We start from the raw sequence: 24,565 nt of genomic DNA on the forward strand, positions 1-24,565 counted from the left end.
TAGGTGGTTTCAATTGAGTATAGTGACTTGGGGCTAGGCGAGTAAATGCCTAAGCGTCAATGAGCAATTTGGGTAGCGTTGCTTGCTATGACATATCAGCTATCAATTGGCCAAAAGGTTAGGCGATTTTGGAAATAATTTTTTCTCGTTCGTTACAGACTCACTAGGCCTTTTCGAGTGATGTTCTCAAGAGCATTGCAGCCTTAGAGGCACAACATTGTTGTTTGGATTGGTTGGTTGTTCGGTCGAGTGTGAGTGTCATGCCTTTTCTTGAAACTTAGACTACGACTACTTTGATTATTCATTGAAGCATGATGGTGATGTGCTAAGAAAAGATACACAAAGTCAGTGGTTGGGTCAGGTAGATACACATGAGGACATGCATTTGATCAACTTTCGTTTAGGCAGTTATGCACAGGGTGTTTCACAAGGCTAATGAAATGATTCAACACACGAAAATGAGTTTGTGTGAGGCCTTTGACCGTTAGGTTGGCCAGACTGGGCAGTCTGGCGCCACACAGGTTCACAAATTTTTTTATATCCATGACAATGATATCCGAGCAAAAAGATTCACGGTGACCTTGTTGTTTGATGAATGCGACACTGAAGAGGGTAATGATTTTTTGTTCAAGAATGAAAACCAACAAAAAATGATATATGTGAATTTGTGCAACTGAAGTGTGGTTAACCGAGCGTAGAAGCAAGTTGTTGGCAGGGTGGTATGAGACATCTTATCTATGGTAAACAGAAGCGTAAGGTTGTTGTTTAGTTGGATAAGAGAATGTAGAAGTCAAGATTCCTACTAGTTTTTGCGTTAGACTCATAGATGAAGCGTGGTGTTTGCCTTGTGTATGCAGAGTGTACGTTGGATTCGGCTGGATGAATTTGCACCTTCGAGTGTGAGAGACTCAATTGAACTTGTATGTTCTATCTTGGGTGTTTGCAAAGGATAATGAGATTGTGGGTTAGCAGAGTACTCACCTTTTGAGCAAAAGATGTTATTTGTTTCGGTTCGTTGTTGTTGATAGATCTTCTATTAAAACTTGGGTAGTGGTAAGAGGTTGTTGCATTTGACATTTGATCCTAAGTGGGTTTGCAAGTTTTCTCACGTTGGACACGTGATCGAGGTAGACTGTTGTTAAAGACCATGAAGGGTGAGTTGGTTTATGCTTGGGAAGTTGCCATTCACTCAAGGAGTAGTTATGTTGTGGATCATAAAAGTGTGTAACAATGCCTTTGAAAGAGCAAACCTTTTGGTGGCATGTGTTGGTGGCCTTTTAACTGCCGATAGAGAGGATCACATTGGACTAGAGTTGTCCATCGTTAAGCCAGAAGTGCCTTGGTTGGGGGCAAAGAAGGTGCCTTGAGTCAGAAGTGCCTTTTGTATGTGGGTAGGGATGCACAATGAACTGAGCCGGCTCGAGCTTGGCTAAGGCTCGATTTGGTTAAGCTCGGCTTGAAGCTTGTTTGTGCTTTAAATGAGCCGAGCTTGAACGTGGTTCTAAGGCTCGGACGAGCAAATGAGTTGAGCTTGATTAGCATACTGAGCTTGTTAAAGCTCGGTACGCTTGAATATAAGTATATGGATAATATATTTGCAATTTTATTCACTCACATTTACTGCTTAAGATAAGATTGTGCCTACAAACTACTTAACTTTTTCTGCACATTCTGACTTAGATACAGGCCACTTTATAATTTTTAGTTTTTCATTGTATGATAAATCAGGCTTTTTTCTGGCTCACTTCTTGAATGCAATTGTGTGTGATTATCTATGGTGCATTTTTTATGAAAAATATTATACACTCACATTTTTGGCAATGGATGTGACTCTCTCTACCCACTTATGCACATTAAGTCATACTTCTAAATTATTAGCATGACCCAGTTCATACTTTTTCGTTCGCTTTTGTTGTTGTGCTTGAGAAATTTCAGATGATATGGGTGTCCCCTTCGACACAATTTTCTTCTTATTGGTCATATTGTATTAGTAAACATATTCAAAATTTCCTATAATAACAATACTGGGAATATTAAACAAGCATTGCAAAATACAAACAACATATTTGCGTTGCAAAGACCATTTAAAAAAAAGCAAAAGTGAACATTATTTCATTCATTCAGTCGTTAAACAAAATGAAACAATGTTTGATTCAGCCATTAAACAAAATGGAAACAGTGTTTGATTCAACTGTTAAACAAAATGAAACATTGTTTGATTTAACCGTTAAACAAAAGTGCACACTGTGCTTATCGAAAAAATACGTCATTGATGGTTCAGTAGCAATGAAATGTCTTCGATGAATAGTTGCTGAAAATATTTAATGAAAATAGTTGCTGAAAGAAAAGTAGGTTGGGGACCACTGGTTGGGGACAAAAGACAAAATAAAAAATCTAGAGTATGCGAAAATAATCAGGTTGGGGGCACAACATGTTTATATATGATTCGAGAAAATATTTCGCAACAAATAAGCAATATTTCGTATGTATCATACTTTTTCAAATAATTAAGTATGATATTTGCGATATAAGGCGATTCACAAATTATGTTATGCGAGAACGTATAGTATATGTGAATAAGATATTTGTGAATTTAGTGAGGTTTCACAAAATGAAAACAACAACAACAACAACAACTACGCCTTCATCCCAAAACAATTGGGGTCGGCGATATGAACCAACAAAGAAAATCATTATGGGTCTTCCACATGAATCCTTCTCCTCCATTCATTTCTATCCAATGTCATGTCCTCGGTGAGGTTCAAAGCATTCATATCCTTTCTTATCACCTCCATCCATGTCTTCCTAGGCCTACCCCGACCTCTTTTAACTAATATATTTTCCCATTTCTCCATCCTTCTAACTAGAGCATCATTAGGCCTTCGTCGAATATGTCCAAACCACCGTAAACGATTCTCTCTCATCTTATTTTCAATGGGTGCAACGCCTACCTTCTTGCGTATCTCCTCGTTCTGAATCTTATCTTTTATTGTATTTCCACACATCCATCTCAGCATACGCATCTCAGCTACACTCATTTTTTGAATATGATGTCTCTTGGCAGCCCAACATTCCGTACTATATAGTAAAGCGGGCCTAATAGTCGTCCTATAAAACTTTTCCTTCAACCGCAATGGCATTCTACGATCGCACAACACTCCAGTTGCACTCTTCCATTTCATCCACCCAACCTTTATCCTATGATTTACATCTCCATCAACTTCTCCATACTTTTGAATGATAGATCCCAAATATTTGAAAGAATCATCCACCGGTATTTCGTGCTCACCAAGCTTCACTACACTCCCATCACTACTTCGTTGCTTACTAAATCGACATTCTATGTATTCTGTCTTACTCTTACTCAACTTAAAACCTCTTGCTTCCAATGTCTGTCTCCATAATTCTAACTTAGCATTAACCCCAGCTCTAGACTCATCAATCAAAACAATATCATCAGCAAACAACATACACCACGGGACATTTTCTTGAATTGATCTCGTAAGCTCATCCATCACTATAGCAAATAGGAAAGGGCTTAAAGCAGATCCTTGATGTAACCCAACCGTTATAGGAAAATTGGTTGTCACCCCTCCACAAGTGCGGACATTGGTTACTACTCCTTCATACATATATTTAATTATATTAATGTACTTGAGAGAAACACCTTTTTTCATCATTGTCCACCAGAGAACGTCCCTAGGTACTCTATCGTAAGCCTTCTCCAAATCAATAAAAACCATATGCAAATCTTTGTTCCTCTCTCTATTTCTCTCAATAAGTTGTCTAAGAAGATGTATAGCTTACATAGTTCATCTTCCAGGCATAAAACCAATTGATTCTCCGATATCATGACAATCTTCCTCAACCTAGACTCAATCACCCTCTCCCAAAGTTTCATAGTATAACTCATGAGTTTTATACCACGATAGTTTGTGCAATCTTGTACATCACCCTTATTCTTATATAGAGGCACCAAAGTACTCTTCCTCCACTCATTAGGCATCTTATTTGTTCGACAAATCTTGTTAAAAAGATTTGTCAACCATTCTAAACCTTTCTCTCCCAAGCATTTTCAAGCCTCGATAGGTATACCATCTGGGCCAACTGTCCTTCTTGATTTCATTTTCTTCAAAGTCTCTGCAATTTCTTTCTTTTGAATCTTGCGCATGAAGTCACGATTCATCTCATGAAAAGAAATTGAAAAGTCTCCAAGATCCTGAGCATGACTTTCATTAAATAGCTTATCAAAATAATCTTTCCATCTCTCCTTAATCTCCTCATCTTTGACTAAAACCCTTTGCGTTTCATCTTTGATACATCTAACCATACTCAGATCCCTCGATTTCCTATCTCTCATCTTTGCAAGCCTATAAATATCCTTCTCACCCTCTTTGGTATCCAACTTGTCATAAACCTCCTTATATACCTTATCCCTCGCGTTCCGGACTACTTTTTTAGCTTCCTTCTTTGCTATCATATACTACTCCAAATTCTCATTATCACAATTTTTACTTAGATTTCTATAACACTCTCTTTTAACCTTAATAGCTAATTTGGCATCCTCGTTCCACCACGATGTATCCTTACCTAGCGGTGCACCGCCTTTAGACTCACCCAATACCTCCTTAGCCACCTTTCTCATGCCACCCGCTATCTTATTCCACATAGATTCTGAATCCTCCTCGAGACACCAATCAACTTCCTTAACTACCTGCTCTACAAACATTCCTTGTTTAGCTTCTTTCAGTGCCCACCACTTAATTCTAGGATCTATCATATGTCTATCCCTTTTGCGGTATTGTCTAATTCTAAGATCTAAAATTAAGACTCTATGTTGTGTAGCTACACTTTCTCTCGGTATAACCTTACAATCGATGCAACAACCCCTATCTCTCTTTCTAAGTAGGAAAAAATCTATCTGACTCGTATTAACCCCACTTTTAAATGTTACTAGGTGAGACTCCATCTTCCTAAACCAAGTGTTTGCTAAGATCATATCATAGGACAAACCAAAATCTAAAATCCTTTCTCCACTTTCGTTTCTTTCTCCTATACCACAGCCTCCATGGATACTCTCAAATTCATCCCTACTAATGCCTACATGCCCATTAAGGTCACCGCCGATGAAAAGCCTTTCTTCATAAGATATCCCTTGTACTACTCCATCTAAATCTTCCCAAAATTGACGCTTAATGGAATCATCTAAACCTACTTGAGGTGCATAAACACTAATAATATTAATAATATTCGTACCTAATACTAATTTAATAAGTAAAATCCTATCACCCTTCCTACGAACCTCAACTACATTATCTATAAACTCACGACTCATAACAATCTCTACTCCATTCCTATTCCTATTTATTCCTGTATACCAAATCTTATATCCCCAAGGTTCTATCACTTTTGCTTTCTCACCTACCCATTTGGTCTCTTATAGACATAAAATATCGATCTTTCTCCTACACATAACATCTACTAACTCTACCAACTTACCAGTTAAAGATCCTATGTTCCAAGTGGCTAACCTAATGAAACAATGTTATAAATTTATGTGATATCGTGTCGTATATGTGAATAAGTACGATATTTGCGAATTTAGTGGTAAGTGATAAGTGCAGTTTTACACATAAATTTATGTTATTTCGGAAAGTATATACGAAAAATATGATATTTGCAAATTTAGTGGTAAATAGAGTTTCATACATATATTTTTGCGATTTCATGAAATATATGTGAAAGACTATGATAGTTTTGATTTTGGTGGTTTCAATTTCACCTAAATTTTGCAAATAAATTTTTGCGAGTTCATAAGGTTTAAATTCACATAAAAAACCTACAATTATGGATTTAAGTGGATGTTGGACATATTCGACGAGTGGTACAATCCTTGTGTTACTTTATTATTATATTAATTTTTATTTTCATGGAGAAACCGCCCCCAAGAGACCTAGCCAGGTTGGTTCTGCCTGCCGTACTTATGGTTATTGTCTTGGCAGCGTAAAACTCCTTGCGCTTACCCCTTGCCCCCAGAGAGTCTCCACACTTTGGCTTTCACAATGGGTGACGCCCATGGGATTTGAATTTAGACCACCTGCCCATCCCACTACACCAAACCCCTTTTGAGTGCATGTGGAGGGCTAAACAGTTTGCAGACAGGAAAATCAATACATGGTAGTGTGATCAAATATGGGTTTGAATCAGATCTTGTTATTGGTAATTCTCTGATTGATATGTACTCAAAGGCCGGTGATATGCAAAGTGCATCTCTTCTGTTTTCAATGGACTCTCAGATGGTTAATGTTATTTCCTGCAGTTCGCTGATGGATGGGTTTGCTGAAAATGATGAAATTGAGAAAGCTGTGAATATTTTCCTTGACTTGCGTAGGTGCAGTATTGCTCCTAATGAATTTACCTTCTCTAGCTTGCTAAAATCTTGTGCTAGCCAAGCTGCACTTAAACAGGGAAAGCAGCTTCATGCCCAAGTGATCAAGGCACAATTTGGAGCTGACCCATTTGTTTCCACAATTCTTCTTGATATGGAAAATCTGGGCTTCTTGATTCATCTCTGCAAGTGTTTGATGAGATCCAGGATCCAACAGATTGCATATAATGCAATCATAGGAGTGTTTGCACAGCATGGTTATGGCAAGGAATCTATAGAATAGCCTGACAAAATGATCTCGAGAGGAATGGAACCTAATGAGATTACTTTTGTAAATCTGCTCATTGCATGCAGCCATGCTGGATTAGTGGATGAGGGCCTCAGTTATTTCAATTCAATGTCTAAGTTCAGTTTGATGCCTAGAGATGAGCATTATGCATGTGTCATTGACCTGCTCAGTCGACTTAGGGAAGCAGAAGAATTCATTAACATGATGCCTTCAGAGCCTAATGCATTTGCATGGTGTTCACTTCTGGGGGCATGCAGGATCCACGGTGATATTGAAAGAGGTAAGCTCGCTGCAGAAAAACTCATGAAGCTTAGAGAACAATGGAACCCACGTCTTGCTTTCCAATTTATATGCAGCAGTAGGGAAGTGGGAGGATGTGAAGAGTGTTAGAAAGATGATTAGGGGAATTAAGGTGAAGAAATTACCTGGCTATAGTTGGGTAGATGTGAATAACACAACTCATATCTTTGGTGCAGAGGACTTCTCTCATCCTCAGAAGAAAGAAATTTATGAGAAGCTTGAGAGCCTTTCCCATCAAATGAAGGTAGCAGGTTATGTTCCCTACGAAGACTGTTTGAAAGAGAGGCTTCTTCAGTATCACAGTGAGCGAATTGCCCTAGCATTTGCTCTCATCATCATGCCAAATGAGAAACCAATCATTATAAAGAATATAAGGATCTGTATCGATTACCATTCAGCAACAAAGTTCATATCTAAAATTGTTGGAAGACATATAATTGTTAGGGATCACAGTAGATATCATCATTTCGCAGATGGGTCATATTCTTGTAGACTATTGGTGATTTAGGATACAATTTATTCTTTCCATTACTTCAAGCAAATCAAACTTCTTGTTCATGTGAAACCAATATAGTCCCAAAGTTTTCTATTGCATATTATCCTTGACATATGTATATTCAAAGCATGGTGTGCCTCAAAATAAACAAAACCAGCATTAACAGAAGGCCTTTATGCTGTTATGATTTTGTTATGAGGAACTATAGGTTCCAACAGGATCCCATTTTCTTGTTAATGGCAGAAATTTAAAAAAAATCAAAGATATACACAAATTAACAGGTTCAAATTCGTGGAGAGCGTGATCGTCCTTTCTTTTTGAGAAATTCAGGAATCTCAACTGAACCGCTTTCCACAAAGGCTGAGGAAGATCTGCGATTTATTCCAAGGCTGCCATCCCCATGAGCTAGCTGATGGGTTCCCTGCATTTTATAGGTAAAATATGTTGGAGAGAGAGAGAGAGAGAGAGAGAGAGAGAGAGAGAGAGAGATCACAAAACAGTACCAATGCAGGCCGGCCTTCAGTTTCTTCTTGGCGTTTGAATCCAGTAGCAATGAGAGTTATGCTCACCTGAAAACAATAACTTGTATTTTGGCATCAACTTGAAATGTATTACCAAAAACAGTAATAGTTACTTTAAAGCATAGTGACTTGTATCGTTAAAGGTAATTTCTCGGCGAAGGTATTTCTCGGAGAGATTTTCAAAAGTTGATAAATCTCGGGAAAATCTCGGGAGTTTAAAAAATTGAAAAAAATATAAATAACAACAAAAAACCTAAGAAAATAATAAGTTTTGTATTATTTTTCTTTAAAAAAAACATGTTTTAAAGGTTTTAAGATATAAAATAACCAAAAAAATAGAAAATGCAAACTTAAAATAAAAAAAATCTCAAAAAATATCGCGATATTTTTTATTTGCTGATATTTTGAAGATATTGCGATATATTTCCGATATTATTGGCAACCTTGAAATTACCGATAATATCACGATATTTTCAAAATATCAGCGATATCGGTGACTGCTTTAAAGTAACAGGTGATCTGGCTCCAAGCATCATAGCATTTAGTTATATTACCCAAGCTCTACCTAAATCATGACGGATATCCTGGAAGAAATTCTATCAATCTCAAGCACCAATGTATGATTTAATACTAAGAAATTACTAAGTTACCAGTCAAACTCAGGCACATCAACATACATGGGTAAGATGCCTTTACAAATCCATCGCCAATAACCTAGTCTAAGATTGATTAAAGAATCTGAACTTTGAAAAGGCATTCAAACAAACTAAAACAAGACATGAATATTAAAAAAACAAGAAGAGAGCAACTAATTTTGATTAAGAACCATAAAAGAATGTCTATTGACACAAATCCAGATAGAATTGTTAGTCTTTAGAAGAACTATAGCACTCATTTGAGAATGCATGACTCATTAATCATTGATACTATAGATTCTAACTTCTAAGCATTTCTCTACATTGGAAGCAGCAGCAGAAATTCCAGAAAGAAAGGGGTAAAACAGCAAATAGTTATTCACCAACTCACTTGTCCACTGAGTGATTGGTCTATAACCGCACCAAAGATTAGGTTTGCAGTTGGATCTACAAGGTCATATATCACTTCTGCAGCAGCATTTACCTGCATTTTCACAGAAAAATAAAGTATAACATAATTCACTCGTTGGAGATCGAGGGAAAGATAAGACTTCATGAAAATTAAGCACTTAATTAGCTGCAAGATTGAAAATTCACAAAAAGCAAGATAAACAAAAAACAACTGCCAAAAGAAAAGGAAAACAGATGAAGGCAGAAGAATATAGCTGCTAAGGAGGCACCCTGGAGCAGAAAGAGACTAGAAAGAAATTAAAAGAAAATAATCTTGCAGAGAGCATCTGCCAGAGCTCAAAACCTACCACCTAAGACTGGGTGAAGATGGTTGTGTGATGTCAAAAGAACAAAAAGAATGAATTAGTGAATGAACGAAATGTTGTTCTAAACCAAGGTTGTTAGACTAGGAAGCGAAAGTGGGAAACGATACGGGAAGTGAAAGCAAGAAGCGATGCATTTTAAAATTTATAGGAAGCGGGAAGCGAGAAATAAAAAAAGCAATATAAGAATTGAATGGGAATCAAAATAGAACACAAATAAAAACTAAAATAAAAGTGACTATTCTTAAATTTCATGTTTTTTTACTGTAAAGATTAAATTTTTAACAAAACCTAAAAATGATGATTGCCAATTTAAAGAAAGAACATGGAAGTAAGTGAGAAGTGCGAGAGGAAACACAAAACACATGAAAAGTAGAGTAAGAAAACATATAAGAAGAATATATGAAGCATGTAAAAAGCATAGGAGAATCAAGATTCCCATCAAGTTTCAGAAGCGAGGAGTATCGCTCTTCCGAAACGAGTTTTCGAGAAGCGAGCTTCCCACTTATTTAAGAAGCTTCCAGTAACTCTGAATCTAAACCACCTAAAAGCTTTGAAAGAAACACTGAACATGACCTCATGTTGGGCATGTAGCATACCCTTGAGGGAACATAGAAGCACTGTAAACATCTGGTTCAGATTAATATGGAATTATTACCCCATGCCCATTCATATTTTCTCCTTGGTTGATGATAGTAGGAACTATTCAAACAATCTATGCAGCTGCAACCTCTCACAGTCAATGCAATTTAAAAAAGAGAAAAGCCTATTCTTCCGTATCTCATATGGGTTTCATAATAATAGGAATTAATTCTATAACCGATGCGGGACTCAATGGAGCCATTTTCCAAATGTTCAGGTTCCCCTAAGTCCCACAATCCTAAGGTTGCAGCTCTCTGTGCAATCAAAACAACTGAATAAATAGATCATAAGATGTGCCTAGACCAACTAATGAAGTTCTGAATTTGTAAACTGGGAATGGACACTACAGCACATATCAAATCTCCTCAAGAAAGAAGAGTATGATGCAGGCTGCCCCAAAACCTTATAAATGATCAACTATGTAACATGCCTGCATCTACACTAGGAACATCGAGGGACCTTTAGTGGAACTCTAATGAAGCTCAACTACAATATCTAAAGCTACATATCTTCACATTCCCTTAGGCACACCTGACACCTGCCTATGACTGCTGGAATGGGGTATTGGATTTGGGCCCCATAATCAGGATAATGGAATTAAATAGCAGTCCCCCACAACACCAGCCAGGACATACACCAAAGCCATCAGTACTGCTAAAGAAATGCTAATTGAAACACAATAAACATAAGCCTTGACAATCTGAAAAGGACTAGAGATGGTAGGCTCCATATTCCAAACAACCCCAGTTATATTGAATGTCAGAGAGAGAGAGAGAGAGAGAGACCTCATACAATGTTAGATCACTTCCCCCAGTTATATTCCAAACAATCCCAGTAGCTCGTTCAATGCCAATGTCCAGCAAAGGTGACTGAATGGCATTCAGTGCAGCATCTCGGGCCCGTGTCTTGCCTAAGGAGAGCAACAGATATACCAGCAAGTGCATCAAGATTACTGAAAACCAAACCTCATGGAAACAATATAATACATATTTCCAAATCAAAGGATTTATAGGAAATGATGCATGCATACAATATTTTCTAGCATATTGTTAAATGCTCAATGTATAAGAATAATGCACGTCCATACAGCTGCGAGTGTATGCCAAGAACTCTTTATGTTTAGTTGTTACTTGTCAGTTACTGCCTGTTCACAGTGTGTTGACATGTTAATGTATCATAACTTTTTCTTGCAAATACTGAACAGCCTATTAAATAGCTTTGCGTCTTGACATCTGATTTTGAAACACGCTACTAGTCAGGATTCTCACGTTTCCATGTGCCTGGAAGTCTAATTATTACCAGAGGTGGTTTCAGATAGGGATGTCAATGGGTTGGGTCAGGGTTGACCCGGATCTGCCCATATCACCGGGTTCAGGTTTTGTTGGTTCACGAAAATAGAATCTCAAACTCAGACACGTATAATTTAAAAAATTATTTTTATTAAAAATACATATAAATATTCAGGTGAGACTGGGTACCCAGCAAAAAAGCTGGGTCAGGTTGGGTACCTGGAAAAAATCATGACCCAAACCTGGCCGGCATATTGCTCGGGTCAGGATTGGGTCGACCTGAATATTATTAGGGTTGGCACTTTCCATACCCATACCTGAGAATTCGGGTTCGGGTCCGGTCGGGTTGGGTACCCAGTACAAACTGAACTCATTGACAGCCCTAGTTTCAGGGGTGATGTACCAGAAGGAAACCTCCTTGTTGAAAGAAGAAAAAAGCTTGCTATATTCATAAAACAAGTTAAAAAACACAAGAAACAACCTTTCACCACACTGTGCTGTAAACACCCCCACCTCCCGCCCCCCGCTTCCCTTAGTAGCAAGATTCACTCATTTGCTACGTCATTTCCAGGGCAGCCAGCAGGGCATGGAACAATTTCTGACCCGCATTAATTTTCCAGCAAGATGGTGAGCATGCTCTTAAATCAGCAAAACCGCAGTTCAACAATGCTCAGGAGTCTTGCTTATATATCCCATAATGACATGCTCCATTTGCATGTACTAAAAATAGTTTACTATCTTTCCTTTTAAAGAGGTAATACTATATGCAATAAGTAATGCAATATCACACCTTGAAGCAAACAATACTTGTGCATTGATTGCATATGCACGTCAGCATGTTTAAGATCACATGTAAAAATGAAAGAAACAGAATTTCTTTATGGTATGACATGTAGGTTATGGGATTATTCACTTGATACTCTATTAAACCTGTGAATAATCTTCCTTTTGACATTTTGTAAAGCAATATTTCAACTGGAAAAAAGAAACATGGATACAAATTTGTCACTAAAAGTTATTTCAACATTTAACAATACTTAAAACAAACTTGATACTATTTAATTAAATCTAAGTATTGCACACAAACAGGAAATGACCTAGACCCCATTTATGGAATTTCCTTTTATATATGGAAACTTTATCAGGTAGGGAAACACTATAGGGAGTGGCTAAATATGTTGTGCACTTAAAATGGTACAATAGATGACACTATTAGCATGCTATTGACTTTTCGCATCTTAAAGCAGATCTATTCACTGGATATGAAGCACCTCTCTTTACAAGAAGAGAAGCACAATCATAAGAAATTTTCACGAGTATCAATGAATTTCTGTCCTTACTCCTTGTAAAAGGTCACTACAAAACCAAAGACTGATGGCCTAAGGTACATTGAGAGGAAAACGTCAAGAAGAGACACAGGTTGAATGCACACTTTTTAACATTTAAGGAGAAAAAATAATAAGGTAGTCCGCTCACCTGTTGCAGTTCCTATCCCCATCAAAGAGGAACCAGCATTTGCCATGATAGCCCTCACATCAGCAAAATCAACATTAACCAGACCAGGAATCTAGAGAGCAGATAAACTCAGTAAATACAAACCACATTTATTTTCCCGTTATGTACATCGCAAAAAAAAAATTAAATCAAGAAATGAATCCAAATAATTTGTCTCTAGCATACAGAATAAATCCATGTTTCTAGTGCAACTATAGAAGCAAACCATCATTTTTTTCTTTTTACTTTTTGGTTTAACACAGAAGCAAACCATCATTTTCTAGAAAATTTCCCCAAAGGAATTAACAACTACTTCCAAATATACAATTCCTTTGTCCTTCATGCAGTCCTCATATTACTATCATATTAAGTAGAAAATTTCTCTAGACTCCAATCTGAACTTGGTTGGATAAATTCAGATGCCATGACTGGGATTGTATTTCACTCCATGTATAATGGATTAATATCAGAACTCTCTTTTATTTCCAAATACCTCCACATTTATTTGAATAAGAGAGCAGATTTTTTTATTTGGTTAGATGAGGTGTATAATAGCCAATTGTAAGTTCCAGAAAAAATGCAACATGATGAACATATTTTTTCCTTTTTTCTCTTTTTTTTTTGTGAGGATTAGGAACCCTCACTGAGAATGGGTCACTTAACAGGCCCGCCTCTCTGTGAAGTAAACCCCAGGTGGGTTCACCAACACGCAAGCCCTTATTGAGCCCACCAGTTAAAGGAACCTGCACGCCCGGTGGGGGTCGAACCTGGGACAAAGAGGTAACAACAATCTGAATAGAATAAAACCACAAAATATGGATACAAGTGGGTCAGTTTCAGGCAGGACATAGGCATTACCGAACTCCATATAATCAGAATTGGATACAGATGTAAAAGCTAACAAATTGGCACCCACATTTTGGTTCTGGTGTAGGCGACGTTGCAAAGAAAACTCATCATAACAAATAGTTAAACAGGAACATGAACAACTTGGTAATACCCGTTATCAGCAAGCATTCACATAATCAATAGCATGAATCACAACACCCAGCCCTGCAAAACTTTATGGGTGAAACTAAGCCAATAGTTAATAATGCTAGTGCATTAAATTGTTATACACAATTTTCAGAAAGTGCATACCGTGATTATATCAGAGATACCACGGACACCTTGCCGAAGTATGTCATCAGCTAAGTTAAATGCTTCTGTCACAGGAGTAGATGGGGAAACAGCTGTCAGCAACTTATCATTTGGTATGACAATTAGTGTGTCAACATTATCTCTCAAAACTGCAATTCCTTCCTGTGCTTGAACAGCTCGTCTTCGACCCTCAAAAGAGAATGGGGTAGTAACAATCCCCACAGTCAGGATACCCATTGATTTTGCAATTCCGGCAATTACAGGTGCACCACCAGTCCCAGTCCCACCACCCATTCCAGCCTGCATATTGTGGGTAGATGAGAAAGAATTACAACAAATGCATTCAAGAAAATTCCTGTCACATGTTTCACATCATTATTAGTATCAAAGAAGCATGTGAAACTGTGCCCAGAATTTAACATGGGGAATTTTGTACAAGAGAACTGTTATGAATTTCAAGACTTGTTAAAAAAGACATAATGAACAGAGCATGAGAACAAAGGAAAAAACAGAAGCAATGAACAAATGTATCCACTGGTGTGCCTAAAGTTTGTAATGGTTGTTGAATATCCGGATGCACAGAGGTTTCAAAACAAGCTGCAGAAGGAAGTTCAGCAAAGAAATCTAAAAGGCCCAACACTCCAGATAATATATTTTAAAAAATTGGTGAACTTGTACCAGTACCACTAAATTGTAAATATGTTACTAGATTAACAAAAAACATAACCCACCAGGAAGAATCAACACAAAATGGTTGCATGGGATTGAAAATAGAACAAATCAGCTGTTCTGTTGTAAAAGACATTGCTGTTAAAAAACAAAATTCAGGCCTCAAACAACAAACTAACTCTCAGTAATATTCTCAGTCTTACCCAAGGAATATCCTATTAGAAGTTTCAATTTTTTTTGTTAAATCAAGTAGTCTGCGGTCTCTTCACATCAACACGACATCACTAAACTGAACAAGTCCATGGTTCTATGTTCCTTAAAACTTGAATAGATCATAAAATTTGACAGGTCGATATCTCTAGATATTTCAACCAAACATATAATACATAAGGAAAGTTATTTTTTATTCATATCAGGTCCCCTAGTAAGACAACACAGTCTAATGGTCATTCAACATAAATTGATCGAGAGAGTTCTATGCCCTAGAAAACCAGTGCCAATACTGCATAACAATGACATATGGACAGAATTGTTTATCAGTCATAGAACACACAGTTCCACAGAACCAGCAATGATAATCAACAAGTGAAAGGATAGTTAGAATTTCCAAAAAAAAAATGATATTGCAACGATAATCAAAATACAGTCCTTTTCTTCTTACGGTTCAGGGTATTAAAACAGATGCATGTGCGATAAAACAATTGCTTGACTACATGAGAATGCCATTAGCATAAAGTGATGGTGAAAAACACTATAAACAGTAAAGAACCTTACCGTTACAAAAACCATGTCGGCACCGTACACTGCCTCCTCAATTGACTCCCTACTCTCCTTAGCAGCATTCATGCCAATATCTGGATTACCCCCAGCACCAAGTCCCCTAGTTAGCTCCTGCCCAATTTGCAGCCGATTCTCCGGATACACAGGCGACATCTTCATTGCCTGCACATCTGTGTTTACGATCCAAAAATCGACACCCTTCAGGGAAGTCTCTATCATTCTATTCACAGCATTTGAACCACCACCTCCAACACCAATAACTTTGATCTTCGCATCATTATAATTGTTTGAAAGAGTGTCATCTCTCAACGTGTCATCAAGAACACTAGAATTATCCTTCTTCGGGCTGCTAACAGTATTGTTCCCCTCACCTCTCAGCATTGAAACTTCAGGATGCAGTTTCAGAAAAGGGTCCTTGTTGTTGTAAGGTGTATGTGTAGCGGAGACGACACCTGCTCCATGGGACTTCAAACTTCGAGCGGACTTCCTTCGAGTTCCCCTAACCACATTCCTTCCCTCAACAGCCATCATCAACACATCATCTCTTCTCAAGACACTCAAGCGACTGGAAACTACCAACCCAGCTGGATTCTGACTGTCCGTGGCAGCAAATTGAATTCCTCCATGAAGATTCGAACCCTTTGGATGCTTGTAAAAAGCTCTCGAGTACAAGGAAGAATCCGGCAATGAAAGACCGGCTGTTGAAGCCGTAAACCACGAAATTTGGGATGCCATTGTTGATGGGCAAAACCAGGAACAAAAATGTGAACACCCCAACAAAGGAAAAACCTTGGAATTATTGTTTATACCCTAAATCTCCAATTTCTTCAAGCACATCATCAACCATTCTCTCAACAACTGCAAGAAACCGTCCAACCAACATCAACAGCAGCAGCAAAAACCATGAAAAACAGAATCAGTACTTAAAATGAACAAGCACCAACAGAAAAAAAAATTAAAAAAAATGCTCATAGTCCAAATTAGTCCACTAAATCTGTTTCCAACACAAAATTAAAATGAAAATTCACAGATAATAAGACAGAATGTAAAGCATTGTTTTCAAAAAACAATCCAAGACAAAAGAAGAACTCATTCTTTACTCTGAAGACTACCAACCATCAAATGAGGGAGAAAAAAGAGACAAAAAGAGGAAATAGGTATTGGAGAAATAGAAAAAAGGAAACCCTACCTTCTAAGAAAAACCGAAATGGGTGAGTGGTTTCGGCAGCATTGGGAGGGGTTTAGGGAGGTATGAGAACAATGGAGATGGGTTTTGGCTGCTCGGTGGAGAACAGGGTCTCTGTCTTCGTTCGGTGGATGTGAGCAAAAAGAGGGTTTTAGTTCAATCAATGTTTCGAAAAGGACCAACGGGGGCTCGGCTTGTATGGCAGGAACAATTAGCCCCAGTCACTGTGTTTGGGACGTTGCAAGTTAGAATCCCAATCCCGATGGTATATGGTTGTATAACTGGTACGTGTCTGTTTAACCCAGCTTTCTCTATCGAAAAAAAATATTTTACAAAAGAGATTACAGCTGTTCAGGTGGGCTCCAAGTGGACAGCGACAAGAGTCGAGGCATTCATGTCGGTAAGCGTGTTTAGGCGTACCCAGACCCTAAGCCCAACTCACCTACAGTGCATGGGAAAAATGGGGGTCACCTTGTTGAGACAGGACATGTGTAACTATGTGTTTTTTTAAGCAAAAATATTTTTTGAGACCCAAATTCTTTATAGTTTTACTCACCATTACATAACTCAACCAACTACAAAAGATTTTATATTTATTATCTATAGCAAACCAAACCAAATTTTTATTGAATAATTAATGATAAGTCTCGAGACAATTGCATAAGAAAATTCAGAATGCATAAACAATTGAATGTAAAAAAAAAGTAAAGAAAAAGTTGAGTTACGTTGTTCATCAGTAAAGTTGTTTAGAAAACGTGTAGCACTCGTAGTTCTTTCAGAAGTGAATCGTTTCACTGATCCTCTGCAGCTGCAAAAAACCACAGAAATAGAGGGTCAGAAATCCAAAAAAAATTGCGTATGAATCCCCCTAATGAATCAAATGAGCATAAAGAATACAGATAAGAATTCATGCAATATTTTAGAAGTATGTAATTATGATAAATTCGTAATTCGATCAAACATTCATATATTAAAAACAATTATTAAGTATAAGAGAATATTTAATAAATAACAGAAATCACAATTTAAGCAATACAATCATTTAACATGCATTAGTGAACAACATTAAGCATTCACCAACATTTAACATTTAAGGGAACATGTAAACATGCATGATTTAATGCATAACAGAAATATGTATGGCTTCAGTGCAATGTATTAGTAAATTATTATATCTTATTAAAACTTTCTTTTCATATACATATCCCTATTAAATGTACATAATTTAAGTTTTTCTTTTTAATTTTCATTGTCCGCGGATACATCAAACGGGTAAAATCCCCGAAGTCAAGTTAGGTTCTCAAGGTAGTTTCACACATAATTTGTATTTTATTATTGAGTTCCAAACTTAGCACTCGACCAAAATAACCTTCGGAATATTAGACCACCCATCTAATGTCGAGGACACCAGGGACCACCCATCTACAAGTGTTACTTTTCTTGGTATACCAAAATAACAGTTCTGTCTACACACCACTCCCAGGCAAAATGGCAGTTTCTCCCTAAAACTGTGGCTAGAAGAAGAACTTCAATATCGGGTTCAGGGGCACCAACAATACACACGTAGTTTTTGTATCTTCATCATTTTTCAAAACTGCAACTCCAAAAGTCCCGTACTCTCGATGAGATATCTTAAAAAATACATTATATTATTCTTTTCTTTTTATTAGATTATTATTATTCTATTTCTTTAATTTGCAATTCAGCATTCAAACAAAGACAACAACTCACATCTACCCCTGCGAGAGCCATCACGAGACTCGCGCCCGTGCAAACACATAGAACAGTGCAATACAATGCAATGATAATAAATGTGATTTTTGCGATGCATTTAGAAGTAAATAAAGAATGAACATTTAGTCCTCAAAGCTCTCCAAGACTGCGATAATTCACTTATATCTTCGATGCACCATATAAAAAAACCAAAGCAATATGCCAATTTGTGACACAAATCACATCTTCTAAATGCACATTTATATATGCAAACCTTTATCATGTGTATGAAACAAAAATATTCTTAAGCATGTATTTACTTAATTTATATGCAACTCTGTCAAATGCATTCTTTCATTTACATATACGTATCTATGCCAATGCATATTTTCTTTGAATGTATATGCTCATGTAAGTGCATATTCCCATCAAGTATGCATATTCATGCCAATTGCATGATCTCAATAAATCAATGCATGAACTCATTAATTCTGCATATACTTAGTAAATGCATGTTCAATATAGAAACGTGTGTAACTATTTCTGTGTTGTTTTTCTTTTTGAAATGCACGTACTGTTAATACCATGTTTCCCGTTTTGAAAAGAACATGCACCCATCAAAGCATATATTTATTAATACACCGTATAACTCAAATCACCGATTTAAACCACATAAATATACTCATAGCTGTAAAATATTTATTTTATTTTATTTTATTTATATATATGTATATATATGTGTTTTTTTTAGGGGGGGCTTACATAGTCGGCTGGGGTCTCATACAGGCCCAACCGACCTTAGTCAGTTGGGTCTAATCTGGTTTGACCCCAGGCCGGGCTTGGCAATGGACTGCCAGACCTGTCCCAGTCCTGCGCAAGGGTCTCGTAGCCGAGCCGGCCCAGCCGACCCTATCAGCTGGGCCTGACAGCCAATACATAGGCCCAGTCCGAGCCTGTGTTTGCACTATCAAGGCCAACTCACAGCCCAGCCAACCAATAAATTTATATATATCACGTAATTTGTAAATCCTAGAATTTGATCTCTTTATACATTTAGTTAGAATAGTTAAGAAGCCATTACAAGATCAACATCAATTGTGTGTTCACTCTGTTTATTCACACGAAGCCCTCAAGTGCTTAAAGGGCCTGGTATGCCAGCGTTTGCAGGTTGCTTTACGTCATTAGACTTAATACAATATGAAATTTCAAATGAGAAACGAACGTACACAATAGTGCTATATGTGTTTATGCCTCTGGATCATGGTTCATGAGTATAATTGATGTACTAACAAGTCACAAAAGACCCATGTAGCAGTAGGGCCGAAAACAGAGGGAAAAAGCTCTCGCCAAAGGTAAAGAACTCAGTTGTCATTTTTTCAAGCATCATAAGATATTTCAAGTAAGGTAAATGAGACAAATATCGGCGGTGCATCATCTGACATGTGGGATAAGAAAAAAAAAACACTAAACTGCAAAATACTATAAGATGTTTTGGGTTAGGAAAGCATACTTACATGCATATACACATCCCTTATTGAAATCCACCAATGAGAATCAATATCTATCAAGGAGGTTCACAAAAGAACCACTCCCACCATGAATAAAAATTATGTTATACAATACAGATTTTTTATTTCATGAAAAGGGCAGAAATACACAAAAATACATCCATGGAGGACGATCCATGGATCATCCTCCATGTGATCTTAAGAAACAAATACTCCACACATTTTTTCCATGGATTTCCCAACCAAAATGTTGCATAAAATTGAACCGGTATTTGATTTCTTACTTGGATACAAAAGAAGACCTGTACCTTATTGAAAATTAAAAGAATAGTGAGAAACAATGGTGGAAAAGGGGTTGTTGGAGAAGATGGCCCCCTTATTCTTCTTCCTCTATTCCCTCTCTTTTCCTTTCTCTCTCTCCTCTCTCCCTTCTTTCTTTCTCTTTTCTCTCTTTCCTTTCCCCTTTCTTTTTTTTATAATGTGAGAGAGAGGGGGTGATGTTGCCCCTTCTCCGGCCCTTTACTGGAGAGAGAGGGTTTCCAAAAATTTTAGAACTCTCTCTCTTGTTATAAAAAATTTCCAACTCCTTTTGTTGACTTTTTATTTTTTATTTTTTATTTTTTTAACTTTTCAATTCATTTAAAACTCTCTCTTAAGTAAGAATAAAGATACTTTTAAGGAATCCTACTCAGCCCTAAAATAGAATTTGGAATTAACAATAATTAATTAATTAAAAATTATTTAAAAACTTCAAAAAATAGCCAAATTAACCTAGAAGACTCCCTAACCTTATTAAACCTCAAATTAAAGCTTTATATTCGATTTAAAGCTGAAAAATCATGGAGTTTGGATTTGGATCCACATTCAGATCTAAAAATTCAAACCCATGCCCAAAAAAATGATTAAGATCTAGATTTAAGTATGTCTTAAATAAGATCCAAATCCATAATAATTCGAATCATATGCCTTGGATCCCATCCGATCCAGCTTCGGATCCAGTTCGACAAACTGCTTAATTAAAAAAAAAACACGATTTCTGGGCCAACCGGAACTCGAATTTAGAAAAGTGAAATATTGTTGCGCTCAAAATTCTGCGACGCATCCAACTACATATTATACGAATATCAAATTCTGAATTTTGCCCAAAAATAACCTGATTTTTTATTGAATTTAAATATTGAAAATAAAACTCTTTCTCACACTTCGATTGGCTCGTTACGACCTTGTCGATGGGACTTAGTGTAAGGCCCATGAATTTTCTCAGAAAAATCAATGCATGATAAAAAAAATTAGAGAAATATTTTTGTATATCTACAAGGATCTTTGCATACACATATATACATGTTGAAATAAATGCATATCGTAATGTATTTTTCATCAAAACCCTAGGTTTTATTCAAATTGCATAAGATCAATCAAATTGCACATCGAAGAAGTTAATTGTTTTAAAATCCTTTTATTTCACGAAATTTGAAAGTGGTTCTAAAAAAATTATAGGTTTTATCAATGTGATCATCGCAAAATTTTTTCTCTTGGTTTCTCTCTCTTCCTTCTATTTTCCTTTCTAGCCTTTATTCCCTTTTTGAATGGGAAATAAAAGACAGAAAAGAAGAGAGAAGAGAAAAGAAAAGAAAGAAGAGAGAGAAGAACTCTTTTGCGAAGGTTTCACTTGACCTAAATTCTGAAAGGATTTAAAAGATTACTCGCCCCCATTTTTGAAATATTTGCGGGAAAAGGGAGACAGGGCTCGCTCGTCGGTACGAGGTTCGACCATTCCAGGTGCCTTTACCAGGGGTAATCGAACTAATGATCGAATTTATGTCTTTTTGCTTTTCCTTAATATTGTCTAAGAATTTATTCTAAGTTTAGGGATGCACAAAGAATCATGCTTGTGTGAATGCAGAAATATATGCTTTTGAGAAAATAGTTTAGAAATTTGGGATTTTTCAAGCGATTCTGATAATGTAGTGAAGAAATGATTCAAAGGGTTGAAATTGATTTGAAAAAGTTAGATTTTGAATCTAACCCAAAATTTGAAATAGATCTGGAAGAAGAGATTTGAAATTCCAAGTCTCGGAATGACCAGGGACTTGAAAATAAATCTTGAATTTGAAGGAATAAAGAAAAATGAGAGATTTGAAACTGAGATAAAATTTTGAGAAAAAATAGAGTTTTTAAAGTCAAAAATGGACTTTGAATTTGAATGGGCTGATTCTGAAAAAAGAATTCTTAATTTCATAACCTGAAAGAGGAATTGAATTTGGATTTTAGATCTGGATTTCAGGATGAATTTGAATCCGAAATCTGGGATCCTAAATGGAATTGGATCCAAAGTCTAGAATCCAAGATGAGATTGGATTTGAAATCTGGAATCCTAAATGGAATTGGATCTGAAGTCTGGAATCTAAGATGGAGTTGAATATGAAATTTGGAATCCTAAATGGAATTGGATCCGAAGTCTGGAATCCAAGACGGGATTGGATTTTGAAAATCTGAATCTCATGTGGAATTGGATTTTAAATCTAGAATCCAAGACGGAATTGGATTTTGAAAATCCAAAATGGGACTTTGAAGATGGATCAGGATTTTGGAAATCTAGATTTGAATTTAAAAGTGGGCTTTAAACTTTAGGGAAGATCGGATTTTGAGATTCAGAATCAATCTCAAAATCTTGATTTTAAATTGAGAATCAAGACTCAATCTTTGGATAGAACTTTAGAGATTTTGAAGAATAAATTTGATTTTAAACTTGAGTTTTGAAATCAGGAGATGAATCTGGGATTTCAAACTTAAATTGAACTATGGAATTTGATCTGAATATTAAAGTGAATTTGAAATTGAATTTCTGAAATGAATTTGGAATTTCAAAGTTGAATTGAACTTTGAACTTTGATTTTGATTTGGAAATTGAAATTTAAATCTAGAAATGAATTCAAAATTTTAAAGTCAAATTGGACTTTGAAATTGAAGTTTGAATTTTGAAATAAGACAGATTTGAGAATAGAAAGATGAATTTAAATTTATAAATAAGAATTGAAGATTGGTCTGAGAAATACGAAGATATTTGAAAAATTATCTTAAAATCACTTGGGTTTTTGAAGAAAATTTGAAATGTTTTGAAAATATGATGCAATTCTATCTTAAATGATGAATGAATTAAGGGATTTTGAAAATTGAATATTGAAAAACATATTTCATTCTTTAAGTGAATTAAAATAAGATTGAAGATATGATACATTTCTGACTATAGTCATAAAATGTATTATATAATAATCATATTTGAATTCAAATGAAGAATAAAACACATTTTGGTGCCTTTATAGAGTTTAAAATAAAATTAACTCTCAATATATCTTGACTATGGCCATTAATATATGTTTTGAGTTAATTTTAAGTTAAACTCTGATAAAGAGAGAAATTATTTGGAAAATATGATGATTTTTAAAAAGAGATCCAGTGTGGATCTAGTGTTATTCCATAAAAGATGAAAATCCTAAGTTTTGTTCACATCTTGAGTATGGCCATCGATGCAAATCGTCAACTTAGGATTTAATCACCTTTTATTAGAATGGTGCACGTGCCATTCGTGTTCCCATTTGTGAATTTTTGAAATAAAAGAGCAAAATGATATGAAACAAGCAATTCTAGAAGATATGTATGCTCGTACATTCTAATCTAGTGCTTGAAATATAAATTCTCATTATAATCTAATTATTACATCATTGAATTGAATTGATATTATGATTTTCAAACCGAGAAATAACATTTTCCATATATTTCCTGCAAAACCAAGTGGATTAGTACGAAAGAAAGAGGTGGCAATATCTCATGAGATCAAGAAGGCAAATGGTGAAATGGAATTTTAAGATGCCTATGAGATGCACGTAGCTAAATGGTTATGCATATGAGAGTATGAATGCCTAAATATACGTGAGAATGAAGGAATGCTTATGAACATAATGAAGCATGCAGGGAAAGGTATATAACGAATGTGTGAGTGAAGTAACGGATGCAGTATAGTGTGTATAGTGGGTGAGAAGCGGTTGTAGAGAGGAAGAATGCATATGGAGGGGTGAAAAGCGGTGAGGAAGGCTTCCCCTTTGTGCCCCTTTTAAAGAGGGAGAAGAAGGATCGGAAAGGGAAGATGGTGGTTGGAGATGAACGGGAGAGGAAGAGAAGATCGATCGTCGATCGTCGATCGAGAGAGAAAGAGAGTCCGTGAAGGAAAAAAGAGAGGGAGTGAACGACTTTTGTAATAGAAAGCCGTTGCTGATATTAAAAAAAAAGGTTAGTTTTTAAAGTTTTTTTCAAAAAGGTGGTGATTTTTATGAGTTTTTTTCAAAAAAGGGGGTAAAACCCAAAAAATGCGAAGGGAATATAGAGGATGGGGTCTAAACGGGATTTTTGCAAAATTTTTCTATTTTTGAGATATGAGAATTTTCAAAAAATAGGTTTTTTGCAAAAAATACATGATTTATTTTAAAAAAATGAATTCCAAAATGGACCTGGATCCAAGTTTTTTAGAAAATATTGGTTTTGGATCTTTAATTAAGATTGGATGCAGATAAAATATTCGAGAAAATACCACGAATTGATTTTTTTGTTTTTTTGAAGAATAGAAGATCCAGGATCAGAATTGGATCCGGATATCCAATTTGGATCAAAAATTGGGTCAGAGATAAAAATTGAGTCTGGATTTCAGTGAATCCGAGAAATGAATGAAAGTTTTTTCAGAAATTGGG

General features: G+C 36.1%; 1 protein-coding gene and 1 pseudogene across 1 annotated transcript; one reads left to right on the top strand and one right to left on the bottom strand.

Annotated features, from left to right (window-relative positions):
- The first annotated feature begins 6,695 nt into the window (after positions 1-6,695).
- Positions 6,696-7,485, top strand: LOC149848528 (pentatricopeptide repeat-containing protein At2g22070 pseudogene; annotated as a pseudogene).
- A 65-nt stretch (positions 7,486-7,550) lies between these two features.
- On the bottom strand, positions 7,551-16,839 carry LOC149848529 (cell division protein FtsZ homolog 2-1, chloroplastic-like). Its single transcript, XM_090011796.1, has 8 exons — positions 16,606-16,839; positions 15,411-16,274; positions 13,968-14,267; positions 12,810-12,900; positions 10,830-10,954; positions 9,021-9,113; positions 7,977-8,042; positions 7,551-7,894 (listed from the first exon to the last, which is right to left on the bottom strand). The coding sequence occupies exons 2-8, from the start codon at positions 16,149-16,151 to the stop codon at positions 7,757-7,759; spliced, it is 1,554 nt and encodes a 517-aa protein (XP_089867922.1). The 5' UTR covers positions 16,152-16,274; positions 16,606-16,839; the 3' UTR covers positions 7,551-7,756.
- Between the last annotated feature and the right edge of the window lie 7,726 nt (positions 16,840-24,565).

This window comes from Nuphar pumila, chromosome 1 (assembly GCF_984573655.1).
Source record: "Nuphar pumila chromosome 1, dmNupPumi1.hap1.1, whole genome shotgun sequence".
NCBI lineage: Eukaryota > Viridiplantae > Streptophyta > Magnoliopsida > Nymphaeales > Nymphaeaceae > Nuphar > Nuphar pumila.

Excerpts from the sequence above, each read along its gene's own strand:
- LOC149848529 (XM_090011796.1), bottom strand. The coding sequence starts at position 16,151 with ATGGCATCCCAAATTTCGTGGTTTACGGCTTCAACAGCCGGTCTTTCA. Across the intron at positions 8,043-9,020 it reads ACCAATCACTCAGTGGACAA|GTGAGCATAACTCTCATTGC; the intron begins GTGAGTTGGTGA and ends TATTGTTTTCAG. Across the intron at positions 7,895-7,976 it reads CTGAAGGCCGGCCTGCATTG|GGAACCCATCAGCTAGCTCA; the intron begins GTACTGTTTTGT and ends TATAAAATGCAG.